The 14,247-nt window shown below is 33.2% G+C and overlaps 3 protein-coding genes across 4 annotated transcripts; 1 reads left to right on the top strand and 2 right to left on the bottom strand.

Annotated features, from left to right (window-relative positions):
- Positions 1-2,017: 2,017 nt before the first annotated feature.
- Positions 2,018-5,699, bottom strand: LOC116840949 (tektin-4). 2 transcript variants are annotated; one of them, XM_032808330.1, is made up of 8 exons: positions 5,006-5,699; positions 4,413-4,690; positions 4,026-4,335; positions 3,268-3,288; positions 3,074-3,111; positions 2,701-2,923; positions 2,471-2,625; positions 2,018-2,363 (listed from the first exon to the last, which is right to left on the bottom strand). In XM_032808330.1, the coding sequence occupies exons 1-8, from the start codon at positions 5,069-5,071 to the stop codon at positions 2,150-2,152; spliced, it is 1,305 nt and encodes a 434-aa protein (XP_032664221.1). In that variant the 5' UTR covers positions 5,072-5,699; the 3' UTR covers positions 2,018-2,149. The 2 variants fall into 2 exon arrangements, with proteins under 2 accessions (XP_032664221.1, XP_032664220.1); XM_032808329.1 differs by having other exon boundaries at positions 3,074-3,288; positions 5,006-5,659.
- A 1,186-nt stretch (positions 5,700-6,885) lies between these two features.
- Positions 6,886-10,871, top strand: LOC116840948 (retinal dehydrogenase 1). Its single transcript, XM_032808328.1, has 9 exons — positions 6,886-7,051; positions 7,166-7,270; positions 7,870-7,971; positions 8,049-8,214; positions 8,956-9,260; positions 9,520-9,622; positions 9,717-10,224; positions 10,309-10,383; positions 10,653-10,871. The coding sequence occupies exons 1-9, from the start codon at positions 7,019-7,021 to the stop codon at positions 10,720-10,722; spliced, it is 1,467 nt and encodes a 488-aa protein (XP_032664219.1). The 5' UTR covers positions 6,886-7,018; the 3' UTR covers positions 10,723-10,871.
- On the bottom strand, positions 10,854-11,807 carry LOC116840951 (NADH dehydrogenase [ubiquinone] 1 beta subcomplex subunit 2, mitochondrial-like). Its single transcript, XM_032808332.1, has 3 exons — positions 11,590-11,807; positions 11,178-11,304; positions 10,854-11,054 (listed from the first exon to the last, which is right to left on the bottom strand). The coding sequence occupies exons 1-3, from the start codon at positions 11,688-11,690 to the stop codon at positions 10,968-10,970; spliced, it is 315 nt and encodes a 104-aa protein (XP_032664223.1). The 5' UTR covers positions 11,691-11,807; the 3' UTR covers positions 10,854-10,967.
- Positions 11,808-14,247: the final 2,440 nt, after the last annotated feature.

Genomic DNA, 14,247 nt, shown 5'->3' with positions numbered 1-14,247 from the left:
TCTTTCTTATATTTGTTATGTTTTCAACCTAAAACTAGCCCTACAGCGCATTCAGCAAAGCAGAAGTAGAAAAGCAGAAGCCAATCAGAACTCGTGCTGGTGCTTAGGTGATAATCGGTTAGTTTCTGCTTTTCTACCAGCGTGAGTTCTGATTGGCTTCTGCTTTTCTGTTTTCTGCTAAATTGTGAATTTTTCTACACGGTAAGTAATATTCCCTCCTACTTGGGCCAAGTCCCAATATTCACTGCCAATACTAAAAATCTATAACATACGTGACGTGAACTATAGATTTCAGTATTAGCTGGCTGGTTCGCTTCAAAAGCATTGCAAGCTGATTGGTTTGCTGCCAAGAGCATTGCAAATTCTGGTGGGTTCACTACTAGGAACGTTCTATGTTGACGTCAGACGAAGTGCTATACTAGCCAATCAGAAGAACATACACAATATGTGAGTCGCTTCTAGGTAGTTTATCTAGTTTAGTGCAAGAAGCGTAAGAAATAGTCCACTTCTTGTATTTATATTAGGCTTTCTGTGCTTACAACGAAGTAGATATATATTTGAGCAAGAGAGAGAGAAAAAGGAGAAAAGAAAAAGTACGAAATTTATGAAGTAAATATATTATATTTGATCATATATATATATATATATATTTATTTATTTATTTATTTATGTTATCTTATACCGTGTATAAAATATAATAATAATATAATTTGACCCCCAATTCAGGCAAAGTTTTAAGCAATAGACAATGTGAAAGTACTGAAAGCATCTTTTAATTTTAGAAATATATAATCTGTAGTTTTCATCTTTGATAGTATATATCGTTGTATAAAATAAAATGTTTTTCCAGAAACGTCCCATCAACAACACTTTGCAATTGATACAGCGCTAAGATAAAAGGTTCGTAATGTGTGAAAGAGCTTGAATGTTCTCGAGAGTCATTGCTTTATTCTTAGTTCTATTGAATGGTTTTGATTGATTGACTGATTCTCTTGTAAAGCTTAGTAGAAAAGAAAGAGAATACTAAATAAAAATATATTTCCTAATTATAGCTCCTGTACTGATGCATGTTACTGGAACTGCTATTGAATTGATTATCATTTATTTTCTTCTTTATGTGGATGAATATGTCATGGCCTGATCGGATATTTACAAAGATTATGGATTTGCACATTTGACTGAATCTCATTTACTTTATTGAAGTCTGACATGTCTGACATCAAGCCTGTTTGACCATATGCATTTTTGTCTGATGTTTGAAACATTGTTGTCTCTGTATTTTCTTTAAAAGCGCTTTACTCTGTTATACTACCACTAATAAAAGAAACCTTATTTTCCTTACAATGTTAGTTTTAATTATTCCCAACTTGAATTGTTCTATCTGTTACACATATTACAAGTTAAAAATAGTTAAGTTAAAAATAGTTAAGTTAAAAATAAATATCCTCCTTAGTAATTTTATCTTCCACATTTTCCATATCTATATTACTTCGGGAATGTTAATTAGCAAGATAAAACAACGTATCTAAATACTCGAACGACACAGAACAGAATGAGACTACTCAAATAGTACAGATAATTTAAAAAGAATTCAATCGTATATCACCAATTCTGAGTTTATTTTTAGATACAAAAAGAATTCTTCAGAGTCCAGTTCAGTGACAAGAATTCTTTGTACCTAAAAATGAATTTAGAATTGGTGACATAAGACTGAATTCTTTTTAAATTCTCTATCTGGGATACTTATTGACAACCCAGATAGCACAGAGAATTCTAAAAGAATTCAGTCGTATGTCACCAATTCTGAGTTCATTTTTAAATACAAAAAGAATTCTTTTCACTGAACTGAACTTTGAAGAATTCTTTTTACATCTGAAAATGAACTCAGAATTGGTGACATATGACTGAGTTCTTTTTGAATTCTTTTTGAATTCTCTGTGCTATCTGGGAATACAACTAAGAAAGGGTAGAAATTATACAACTAAGAAAGGGTAAGAAATTATAAATTTACACACAATTTACGCAATATGTATTTTGTATTTCACTTGAGTTACATTAGTATGTAAAAGATAGATAAATAAACAATATCGACTTATATGCCAAGTTTTGAAAGTAATTTCAGTAAGATAATGTATGCGTGTCAAATTTGTCAATATCCGGATAAAGCTGTGGCAGAAGGATAACGTGAACGTAACAGCTGTCCTTGTTCTCTGTCTATGTATAAAGTCTTTTGTTTCACCATTATTTCATGTTCTAGAATACTTCTTGTTTTGATTAGTTTTGCTTGACATTCCTCAGCACGCTTTAATTCTGCCAATACAGCAGAGATACGCTCGCCAATAGATTTTACTTCTTCGATGAGTCTAAATAAAAAGAAAATATTTCCTTCTATCACTCGCATTTCTTAATTACGTCTTGTTAAAATTAAATCTACTAAATGATTATAATCAATTTTTATTCAGCAACGTACGTTAATTGAGGCATATCCCGACAGTTTTCAATATTGCGCCGAAATAACCTATTATCCAGTCTCGTTTGAGCTAATTTCATAGCATTGTTTAAACCTTTTTTTGAATCCCGGAGTTCCACGATCAGTTTTTCTGTGTTTGCTAGTTCCTGCAAGCACTGAAAATGCGTATATTCAATATGGATTTATTCCCAATTCGTGTTTGTGTATTTTGTTGCATTATCAAATCTTACGCGAAGTAATTCAATCTCTAATTGTCGAAGAACATCTTGCGTAAGTTTCACTTTTTCTTCGAGTGCAACGTCAACTCGAGTCGCTTGATCACGCAAATCTTTAATGAAATCAATGTATAATTTATTCAAGGTTGACCTTAGATCTGTTGATTTCCGTATAGCAGTTTCATAGGCATTTAAACATTCTTGCGTGAAGTTTTCATAACTCGTAGGTGTCGAATGACTAATGCAAGAGGAAAAAAAGATATGAAAAAATATGACAATGTCGTGACACTAAATATATCATGGTAAAATACTGATTGCATAAATATTACTTTTTTATGACGTTCCTCTATCAGTCTTATACATATAACATGAAGTAAAAATAACTCACACTGTTGGGAATCTCGTAGATCCAGCTCTCCACATTATCTGCGAAGAATCGTTCGATAAATTCACAGAAACGGATTCTATATTGTAAGTGTGTATTTTATCGGACCAATCATTTTCTAATCGCGCTTTGACGGTCTTTAGTTCAACTATTTGCAACTTGATTTGCTCGAGAATTCTGTTTAGTAAATTTTCTACCTCGGAACAGAGCGTCACTTCCTGGAATGCAGATTGATTTAAAGCGTGAAAAGAAGATAATAAATAATGCATTTTGCAAATTTATTTAACGCGTCGCACTAATCACTATACAGGATATTTCAAACTATCCTTCGCAATTTTTGTGGGAACGTAGAACGAATTGAGGTGAACATAAAAGTCGCACATCGTTTTGCGATATTCGCGAAATTAATCTCGATAAATCTCGCTATAATTATTAATCGCGATAAGAATTAATCACGATAAATCTCGCGATATTAATTAAAGATTGATGAATGATTATGCGCGATATGGTAGATGAGTTATAATGGCGGCGTCTGCTGTTGTATACATTTTAGGTCAAGCTGAATAAAAAAAAATCCTCTACCACTTTTGAAATGATCACATAGATTTTCAGATATTAATTAAAGAAGATTTGTACGTATTATCACGCATAATCATGTAACAATTTTCTTTCATTAATAACTAAAAATCTACGTGGTTATTTGCAAAATGATAAGGGACTTTCTTATTCAATTTGACTTAATGTAACACTCAGCATACATTGAATACTATAGCTCATTTATGGCTCACCATATCGCGCGTGATTATTTACCAATCTTTTTCAATCAATATCTCGACTATTATTGCGGATATCGCAAAACAGTATAGAACTTTTACGCTCATCTCAATCAACCCTATATTCCCATAAAAATTGTGTAAGAGAGTTTGGGATATCCTGTATAACCTGTTTTACTGACCTTGACGAGTTGTTCTTCGACATCATCGCGAACGAGATCTGATTCTAGGCGAGAACAACGTAATTGTAAAAACTCGCCTGCGATAGATGTAGGTGTAGTTAGTACCAGTAAAGACTGTTGTACACGACGACGTTCAGTCTCCAACAATCTTATTTCTTCAGTGATGGCAGTGATAGCGTGTTCTAGTTGTGTTTTATGACGGTGAACCAGGTTGGCACGTGTTTTTAATTGATCTGTTGCTTCTAGTTGTGCATTATCAACAGCCTTGTAAGATTGTTCCACGCATTCTCTTGCACAATTGGCTGTGATTCTAAAGATTACCCGAAGAAATTTAATTTCACCTTATATCGAGATTTCATTAAACGGTATACTTATTGTATTACTTACTGAGCATCAGTGATCTTTTCGTTTGATTGTTGAAAAATATTTAAATTATGTGTCTGCCATTCTTTTGGCCCAAGGAGAACCACGGAATATTGATTTGTAACCGGCCTCAGGCCTGTAATCCCACCTTTAAGAGAACAGGTTACTCTGCCTGGTGCCCATGGGTCAATTGATATCATTGCTTGTTCGGGTTTTGTTAAACTTTCATTCTCGGGTTGAGGACAATGAGGAGGTAGTCCTTCAGTCTCACCACCGCCGTATTCAAGACACGATTGCGTTTTCTATTTCAAAATTCATCACGAGTAAAGTTTGCGTGTGTAACAATACGATATGTGAATAAGTGAAATTCTTTTTCAAATATATATGCACACGTTGTTAGTTAGGTTCAATTTATTCAATTTATTCTCTAATAAGTATGTTGATATCTGTGTGGCATATTTTATAGATTAGTATTTTATAAATGATAGTAGAAATATTTTAACAAAAAGATGACAGAAAGCAGCTTAATATTCTCAAGGATAAAACTAAAAGTGAAGTTAAAAAAAAAGGATCTCATGATGTTGCACGTAATCATTGAGAATAACACGAGAACTTACCTCGGTTTTTTGCGCAATATATTGTGAGGTTCCCAAGTAATCATGTTGGTTCAGAGTAGTAGACATTTCTTGATAAGTACAAGAAAAAGATAAGGACGGATCGTTGCGGAAAAGTCAACGTTACACGTTAAAAACCGTACCAACGTTTTACATTTGAATTGTCAAAATATGTTAAACGTTCACAGTATGTTTAAAAATTCAACTGAACATTTGCATATGATAATAGAATGTAGATTTCCTCAGTTTAAGCTATTGTCCGAACGTATGGTTAAGGAGCCACATTTATCGATTTAATATGCGCGGCATCGACGAATCGCTGCATTTTCTTAAAGAACGGAATTTACCGTTAGATTAATCAGTTCTATCTTTTTTCTGTCAGAAAGTGCTGTTACTTTCAACAAAAGCATTACGCAGATGACTAACTTCGCATAACATATTTATATGTTTTGTAAAATATTACATTTAAATAAAGGTTAGTGTATATATTTAAAGTTAGTGTATATATTTAAAAAAATTAAGATAAAGATTGATTTGTGGTCACCACTTTCAATTGACTTGACTTTGACTTTCAACAAAAGCATTACGCAGATGACTAACTTCGTATAACATATTTATATGTTTTGTAAAATATCACATTTATATAAAGGTTAGTGTATATATTTAAAGTTAGTGTATATATTTAAAAAAATTAAGATAAAGATTGAGTTTGTGGTCACCACTTTTAATTGACTTGACTTTGATATATGAAGGTAATAATCCTAAATAAAGTAAAGTTAATGTAGCTCATGTTACTACAGTTGTTTGTAGAGTTTAAAAATAAAACGCGAACAAAATTTTTTTTATTCAATGAAGTTATCGAGTTGAATAATCTTACTGTGTTACTTGTATTATATGTACATATATATTTGCCTAATACCATTTTAAAACTATGAAACTTATAGCCTAAAAACATTTAATCTATTCTTTAATCAACAATAAGATTAGATATGTTGGAACGGTAGATAATTTAAGAGAAAACGCAGTCAACTATTAGATACGAAGAGTCTTTCTAAAATTAAATACGAAATATTACAGAAATACTATTACGAAATATTATATATAATATTATATACGGAATATATCTAAAATCTATGGATTTTATAAAAATTTCTGGGAGATGTTGCATGCAGTGTTATCTCTGCATTGCAAATGATATTATACGTTATACTATCTTTAATGGATTATACACACTACATAATTATATAATAAATAGCCTATTATATAATCGTATATTAGTTAAGAATTGTGAAGTGATAATTAGATTTATAATATTTCGAGACATTATGGGTGTGTTCAACAGAGAAAATTGCTTTACAACTGTTGTAAAATTCGTGAATCTGACTGGGGTATGCTCTTAATTTTGGCGAAATATGAGAGTAATGTGAGTATAATTGTACCAATTAGATTCATAAATTTTATAACAGTTGTGAAGCAGCTTTCTCTGCTGAACGCAGCCAAAGAATGTAAGCATGATTGGATTTATATCTCGATGATTGTCGGCATGGTATGTTTCGTTGCGTAAATATAAGGTTAAAACTGCGTTGTATGATAGATATCGAATCGACATAATTGTTAGTATACCGTATAGTTCCTGGTAACAATAATATAAATAAAATAATAAAAGTGAGGAACCTTCATGAAAGTCAAAGCAATTTCTATTGATTCATATTCTATTTACATACATTAGCAATATTTAAACTTAGAAACTACATTGGAATGAAAGCTTGAATATTTATATTGTTAATATTATTGTGCCAGTATTTATTAAATAAGTCGGTACATTAATAATCCCTAACTAAAACATCCGATATTCGTACGTAGGAAAAGATACGGAGAACGGTAGAGGCGTCTCTCTATCAAGGACTAAATATAAATTGCCACGATACTAGCGACAGTATATTGTTAAATAAGCTCAACGAGATTGAGTCATTTGCTCGTTGACTGCTGCCGAGGGAAGACGTTACCGAAGATAAGATGGCGAAGCAAGTGAAAATTAAATATACTCAAGTAAGTCCATTTAGGTGTCTACGACTTCGTCGAATTCTCAAATATTTTCTTCGTTTATTAAAAATACACAACAGCATTGTCTTTTAACTGCATACGTGAAATATTTATTTATAGCTCTTTATCAACAATGAATTCGTGGATTCTGTAAGCGGTCGTAAATTTCCTACAATAAATCCTGCGGATGGGAAGGTCATTGCCGAAATTTCAGAAGGAGATAAGGTAAAATTGTCTGTTTAACTATTATAACGTTATACCGAGTGAACGCAAGAATTGAACGTTAATTTATAATATTGTAGTTAATGTATAAATAAATCAGTTATCAGTGTTGACGTCATATCTTATCTAGTTTTCTGATTACATATAAAAAAAAAAGAAGCAAATATTTGCACAGTATACTTATGTATATACTTAACTTATTAGATTTAACCTTCCGAGTGGTAAAGTCATATGTCTCGGTTGTTTTAAGAATTACTTATTTCTTAAAGCATTTTTGTTTAAAAATCATTAAAAATAAAATGCTTTTATTGGTTATTTACTTTTCACAAAATAGTTATTATATTAGTTAATAATATTAGTTGGACTTTAACTAGAAAAAGAAAGAAAGGGTAAAGAAAGTTTCGATAATTCTTTGGGGATTTTTTTGGACATTTTAATAAGAAGAAAAATCGAAGAAGATATTAATGAACCTGCTTGTTATTCTGAAAGTGGCAAAAATTGTTATTCGGAGGGTTAATTATGCGCGTTGCTAAGTAATAAAAAGGAATTAATTTAAATAAGTTGTGATTGTAGCTATTTGAAAAAAACAATTTTCTTTTTAGGCTGACGTAGATAAGGCAGTAGAAGCCGCTAAAAGGGCGTTTAACAGAAAGTCAGAATGGCGTAAAATGAATCCGTTCGCTCGTGGACAACTTATTCACAAGGTAGAAATTTACAATCATAAATTGTTTTGCTGCTAACACGAAAACCGTCCGTATCCTAATATAAATGAATAAAATAGCTCGCAGATCTTATCGAACGTGATGTAGATTATATCGCGTCACTTGAGACTCTTGATAATGGAAAGACATATGCAAACGCCGTCGGTGATATACGAGCAAGTGTCGCCTTCTTCCGTTATTATGCAGGCTGGTGTGATAAAATATTTGGAACTACTATACCAACAGGTATTTTTGTTCAAAATTATTATTATTACTTATTGTATTATATTATTATATTAGTTATTATTATATTTTTATTATATACAGGGTGTCTCACACTCTCCTCCGGGAATTTTGTGGGGACGTAGAATGGGTTCATGTGAACATAAAAGTCCTATATCGTTTTGCGATATTCGCAATAATTATCGAGATATTAATTGTGAATAATTTGTGAATAATCATGCAGGATATGGTAAATGAGTTATAATAGCAACGACTGCCGTCGTGTATTTATATTTTAGATCAAATTGAACAAAAAAGTTCTCTACCATTTTGCAAATAATCACATAGATTTTTAATTATTAATTAAAGAAGATGAGTGCATTATCACATCGTGCAATAATCTTCTTTAATTAATAATTAAAAATCTATGTGATTATTTGGAAAATGATAGAGGACTTTTTTGTTCAATTTGACCTAAAGTATAAATACACGACGGCAGTCGTTGCTATTATAACTCATTTATCATATTCTGCATGATCATTTACAAATTTTCTACAATTAATATCTCGATAATTATTGTGATTATCGCAAAACGATATAGGATTTTTATGTTCACATTAACCCATTCTACGTCCCCACAAAATGCCCGGAGGAGAGTGTGAGACACCCTGTATATATTATAGATATAAATAATGTTATGCATTATTATTATATATGATATATTGGTATGTGAAATAAGAGCAGCGTTATTTGTTGTTTGACCAGATGGCACCAATTTCACATTGACTCGGAAAGAGCCGATCGGCGTTGTGGGACAAATCATCCCTTGGAATTATCCCTTTATGATGTTAACTTGGAAATGGGCTCCTGCATTAGCTACTGGATGCACCATAGTCTTGAAGCCAGCGGAACAAACACCTTTGACCGCACTTTACGCGGCTGCTCTTGCTAAAGAGGCAGGAATACCAGCAGGTGTTGTAAATGTCATCCCAGGTTACGGTCCAACTGCTGGTGCAGCTATTTCTGAGCATCCAGACATTTGTAAAGTGGCTTTCACAGGATCAAGCGAGGTATTTGCATAAATAATAGTATTACAATGAATACACACGACACCTGCCTCAAATTGTACATCTGCTCGTGTCTTTGTAGAATTTTTCAAACTGAGTACAAAAGTCCTTTAGTATTTTACAAACAACCAGGTAAAATTTTGAGTCATTAATTAAGTTTAATGAATAATTGCGTGCGATGCGGTACATTGCAATATTATATTATTTTATAAATACATTATATATAATTGTGATATATAAATGGATTATATGTCTCTCTTAGGTTGGACATATCATAATGCAAGCTGCTGGCAAAAGTAATCTTAAGCGCGTTAGCCTTGAACTAGGTGGCAAGAGTCCGCTTGTTATTTTCGACGATATTGACGGTACGTTATCGCATAAGAGCGACTTAAGAGCGTCTTTATCTAATAAATTACGCAACGATTAATTGCATTCTGATTTATTGCCAATATTTTTCAGTGAAAGAAGCTGCGAAGATAGCACACAATGCATTATTTGGAAATCACGGGCAAAATTGTTGCGCAGGATCGCGTACATTCGTGCATTCTAAAGTATATGACGAGTTTGTAAAACATGCTAAGCAACTGGCACTCGATAGAATAGTAGGAGACCCATTTGACCATAAGACGCAACAAGGCCCACAAATCGATCAAGACATGTTTGACAAAGTGATGGGCTTAATTAAATCGGGCAAAGAGCAGGGCGCTGTTGTGCAAACTGGCGGAGAACGCAAAGGCGATATCGGTTTTTTCGTGCAGCCTACGGTGTTCTCAAACGTAACTGACGACATGAGAATCGCCAAAGAAGAAATTTTCGGGCCAGTTCAATCGATTTTGAAATTCAACACCATGGATGAAGTCATCGATCGTGCAAATCGCACCAACTACGGTCTTGCTTCTGGCATAATTACTAAAGATATTAATAAAGCTTTGACATTCGCCCAAGCTGTGGAAGCAGGCAGCGTTTGGTAAGTTAGACAAGCTTCGCAAAATACACATAATATAAATTGATTATATAATTTGATTTTATACACATTTATACTTATTTCTAGGGTCAACTGTTACGATGCCATTACACCCCAAACACCATTCGGTGGATTTAAACAATCTGGAATAGGACGTGAATTGTAAGTGATAATTGATAAATTAGATTTACCTAAATAATCGAAGTAATAGTTAATATAAGAAATAACTGACTTAAAATATCCTGACATTTTTTAATCCTCTTACTTAAGATTATGTTGCAAAGTATAATCAATGAAATAGATAAGAATTATGTTTTACTACAAATATGTTTACACTTAACACATTTTTTTCCAACTGACATTTTGAATAATTAAAAATACTTTTAAGTAATTCACCAAAATATATTATTAAACTCGTCATTTTCTTTCAGGGGAGAGGAAGGCTTGAAAGAATATCTTGAAATAAAAACAATCAACATTAAGATCGCAAGTGAAAATTAATTTTTGACAGTTCATGATGAAAGTTTTTTTATATATGCTTTAACATTGTATAACTCAAATAATTGCTATATGTTACAATTACTTTATACAAAGCTCTTGTAGTAGTATGTCAATTTAGTACACAAAATAAATTACTATATATACTTGCACTTCATTTTACTTAATCAAGTTTTACAAGTTTATTCTGGAATATATAAGAGTAACATTTTTTTTCTATATAACACTCATGTAGTTTTCTAAGCTATTCACATTGTAGTTCCATCGTAATCATCTGGTGGAATTCCTAATTCCTCATCTGTCCATTTATCTGTTTCTGGGTATGGAAATTCTCCCTGAACAAAATATTTTATAAAATTTTGGCATTACATTATTAATATCAGAATTATATCAAACTGGTGATATTAATGTTTTTAATTATTAGATTTACGACAATGTGATTTAATTATTGGACTTACGACAATGTGATCAAAGTCATGCCAAAAATGCCACAATATCCACCACCACATAAAACCTCCGAAAGCTTCTGCTGCATATAAATAATTCTTTTGCATTGGACAAATTGAACGATATGCCCATGGTAAGCTAGTAACAATAGCATATTAATAATAATATATTAACAAATTATTAAGAATATCAAAAAAATAAATCACAAAAAACTATACTCTTATATCAATTGTCTGAGAACTATTAACAATACACTTTATTATTAATAATTATGTAATACAGAAGAGAGATCTAACAATTGTTCTTAAGTAACTACATATAATATATATTTATTTTTATTTATGCTTAGTTTAAATAATAACAGAAAACAAATATTGGAACATAACCTCGCATAACGTAGAATTATATAACAATTCTACTTACTCGTGGCATGATCTAACAGATTGCAAATTTATCGCAGCAACTTTATTTTGATTTGTTTTATATGCAATTTTTAATACGTTTAATCCTCGTGAAAGTATCATTGTTGGATATTGTTATTCACAAGTGACCGTCATCAAATTATAACCTGTGTAGTATCACCGCGCTTAGGACAACATAGACTGCGTTCGGAAACACTGTGTGCACACTACTAAACGATAGCCGTTGGAGCGAGCGAAATACAAGAGTGAGATAAAAAGAGAGGGAGAGTACTCAAGTGATGTTTTCCGAACGCAGCTAGACATAAACAAGAAGTTAAGCCAGCTGCACACAATGCTTGTTTTCATGCTAGATTGCTTGCTGGATGGAAATACTCTATTCTGATTGGTGCATTTCTGAAGACGGACCAATCAGAATAGAGTACTTCCATCCAGCAAGCAATCCAATATGAAAACAAGCATCGTGTGCCGTTGGCTTTAGATCGGTTTCTTTGATGTGATAAATCCAATTTTACTAAATAGTCATGCGCAATAGAGAGAAACATGAGAGCCACCAGGACTGCGTTCCAAAATTCTACTGGTGGGTAGAGTACATATAATTGACCAATTATGATAAAGAAATCTTAGTTATTTTTGTTCTTATTGGTTGATGAAATGCTACTCTATTCGTCGAGTAGAGTTTTCAAACGCAGCCCAGAGAGTCAATTTTGTATCTCGAAACGAAGTGAAAATTACAAAAGTGAGTTACATTCACTAGGCACTGACCAATGAAATTACGAATATTCTAGTATATTTGCTCACTTTTGTAATTTTCACTTCGTTTCGAGATACAGAATCGACTCCCAGGGGTGTGCCCAGGGGTTGAGATTCCTTAATCGGGTGCACTCTATTATTAGAAACATTATATGTTACATATACTATAGTACTTCTAGTAATAGAATACATCCGGGTGGGGAATTTGAGTGCAGCCTGAATTTAGTGGCCGGAGTTATGGCTTATGCACACAGGACGCGGTAATGCTTGCCGCGCGGCGGAAATTCGCGCGACAGCCCATCAATATGCTGCTTTCCGTAATAACCTTCTAGCTCCTACGGAAAAACAACATATTGATTGGCTGTCGCGCAGACTTCCGCCGCGCGGCAAGCATTACCGCGTCTTGTGTGCAGGAGCCATTATAGACCTTTGAATCAGGGAGCTTATTACTGTTCTAGGGTGCATTCAGATTCCTCATCCGGGTGCACTCTATTACTAGAAACACTACAGTATATGTTACATATACTATAACACTTCTAGTAATAGAACACACCCGGATGGGGAATTGAAACGCAACCCTGTGTAAGAAGTAAAAATGCGAAAAGTGAGTGAATTCACTAGATATTGACCAATAAAATGATAAATATTCTAGTAAATTTGTTTACTTTTCGCATTTTTACTTTTCATACAGAATTGTAATAAATTCCCAGAGTCTCGAAATAACGTCTTGTAAGTTTAGAATCCCTCTAATAAGAGTCTGGCAATAACGTATCTTATGGTGCGTTCAGATTTCCAATCCGGGTGCACTTTAATACTGAAAATGCTATAGTATATTTAACATATACTATAATGTTTCTAGTAATAGAGTGCACCCGGATGAGAAATCTGAACGCAACCTAGCAGAGAGAAGCCTGAGAGCGGCTACTAGCCCGATTTTAGAGCTAGGCGCATTTTTGAGACACCATCTAACAAAGTTGCCTAACAAAGTGCCTTTACTATCCCGATAACCAAGCGTGCCGGCACGTTAATGCACACTGTGCTCAGCACGTCATGCAAGTATTATGTTAGTACTGTGCTATTTTATATCGATAAAGCAGAAAATATGCAGACGGTATTGCTCACGCAGTGCAATACGCCCGATAAAGCGGGGAGCACATACTCTTGCATAAAGGCACAATGCACAACGCATAAAAAAATTGACCAATCAGAATTCTCATTTCTATTGTCACGATGAAAATAAAGGACTCTGATTAGTCAATTTTCTTATGCGTTATGTATTAAGATCTCTACACACAAATTTCCGTAGCCTTAACATAAGACGTACCGTAAGAATTGACCAATTACGGTCGAGTATTCATCAAAATGGCGACCTTAAAATTAATTGTCAATTCTTAAGATACGTTTGACGTTACTGTTATGTCAAGTTGTGTGTGGAGGCCCTTATGCTTTTATGCAAGAATGTGTGCTTCTCGCTTTAAGCTGATGGCACATAGAAAAACTTAAGCAGTAAGACGTAAGCTGTAAACAAATTGACCAATCACAGTCGTTGATTCTTGGACCGTAAGAAGAATCAATGACTGTGATTGGTCAATTTGCTTACTGCTTACGTTTTACTGTTTAAGTTTTACTGTTTAAGTTTTTCTGTGTGCCACCAGCTTAAGTGCACGTTGTGTTCAGTACGTCATGCAAATACTATGTTGGTTCTGTTTGATATCGAAAGCAGAAAATGTGCGCACGGAAAATCACGCAGTGCCGTATTCTATCATTCTAAGGTGTATAGAGCTTTCACGATACTCGCATGATATGTCAATATGTTGCGTTGTTAGGGCTATCGCACACAAATTGACATAACTATGCATAATATGCATAATATGCATAGCATAAGACCGTATGTACCAATGAGCATCGA

The sequence above is a fragment of the Odontomachus brunneus genome, unplaced genomic scaffold (assembly GCF_010583005.1).
Source record: "Odontomachus brunneus isolate Ranch 3 - 2012 unplaced genomic scaffold, Obru_v1 Obru_scaffold_013, whole genome shotgun sequence".
Classification (NCBI taxonomy): Eukaryota; Metazoa; Arthropoda; class Insecta; order Hymenoptera; family Formicidae; genus Odontomachus; species Odontomachus brunneus.
This window is presented reverse-complemented; position numbering and strand designations above follow the sequence as displayed.

Bases quoted from the DNA above. Each gene is read 5' to 3' on its own strand.
- LOC116840949 (XM_032808329.1), bottom strand. From the start codon at position 5,071: ATGTCTACTACTCTGAACCAACATGATTACTTGGGAACCTCACAATAT. The intron at 2,924-3,073 runs GTGAGTTATTTT...CTCTTGCATTAG, and splicing joins TCTACGAGATTCCCAACAGT to TCATTCGACACCTACGAGTT. The intron at 2,364-2,470 runs GTACGTTGCTGA...CTTTTTATTTAG, and splicing joins CGGGATATGCCTCAATTAAC to ACTCATCGAAGAAGTAAAAT.
- LOC116840948 (XM_032808328.1), top strand. From the start codon at position 7,019: ATGGCGAAGCAAGTGAAAATTAAATATACTCAA. The intron at 7,271-7,869 runs GTAAAATTGTCT...TTTTCTTTTTAG, and splicing joins AAATTTCAGAAGGAGATAAG to GCTGACGTAGATAAGGCAGT. The intron at 10,384-10,652 runs GTAAGTGATAAT...ATTTTCTTTCAG, and splicing joins TCTGGAATAGGACGTGAATT to GGGAGAGGAAGGCTTGAAAG.
- LOC116840951 (XM_032808332.1), bottom strand. From the start codon at position 11,690: ATGATACTTTCACGAGGATTAAACGTATTAAAAATTGCATATAAAACA. The intron at 11,305-11,589 runs GTAAGTAGAATT...TATTGTTACTAG, and splicing joins TCTGTTAGATCATGCCACGA to CTTACCATGGGCATATCGTT. The intron at 11,055-11,177 runs GTAAGTCCAATA...TATTTTGTTCAG, and splicing joins ATGACTTTGATCACATTGTC to GGAGAATTTCCATACCCAGA.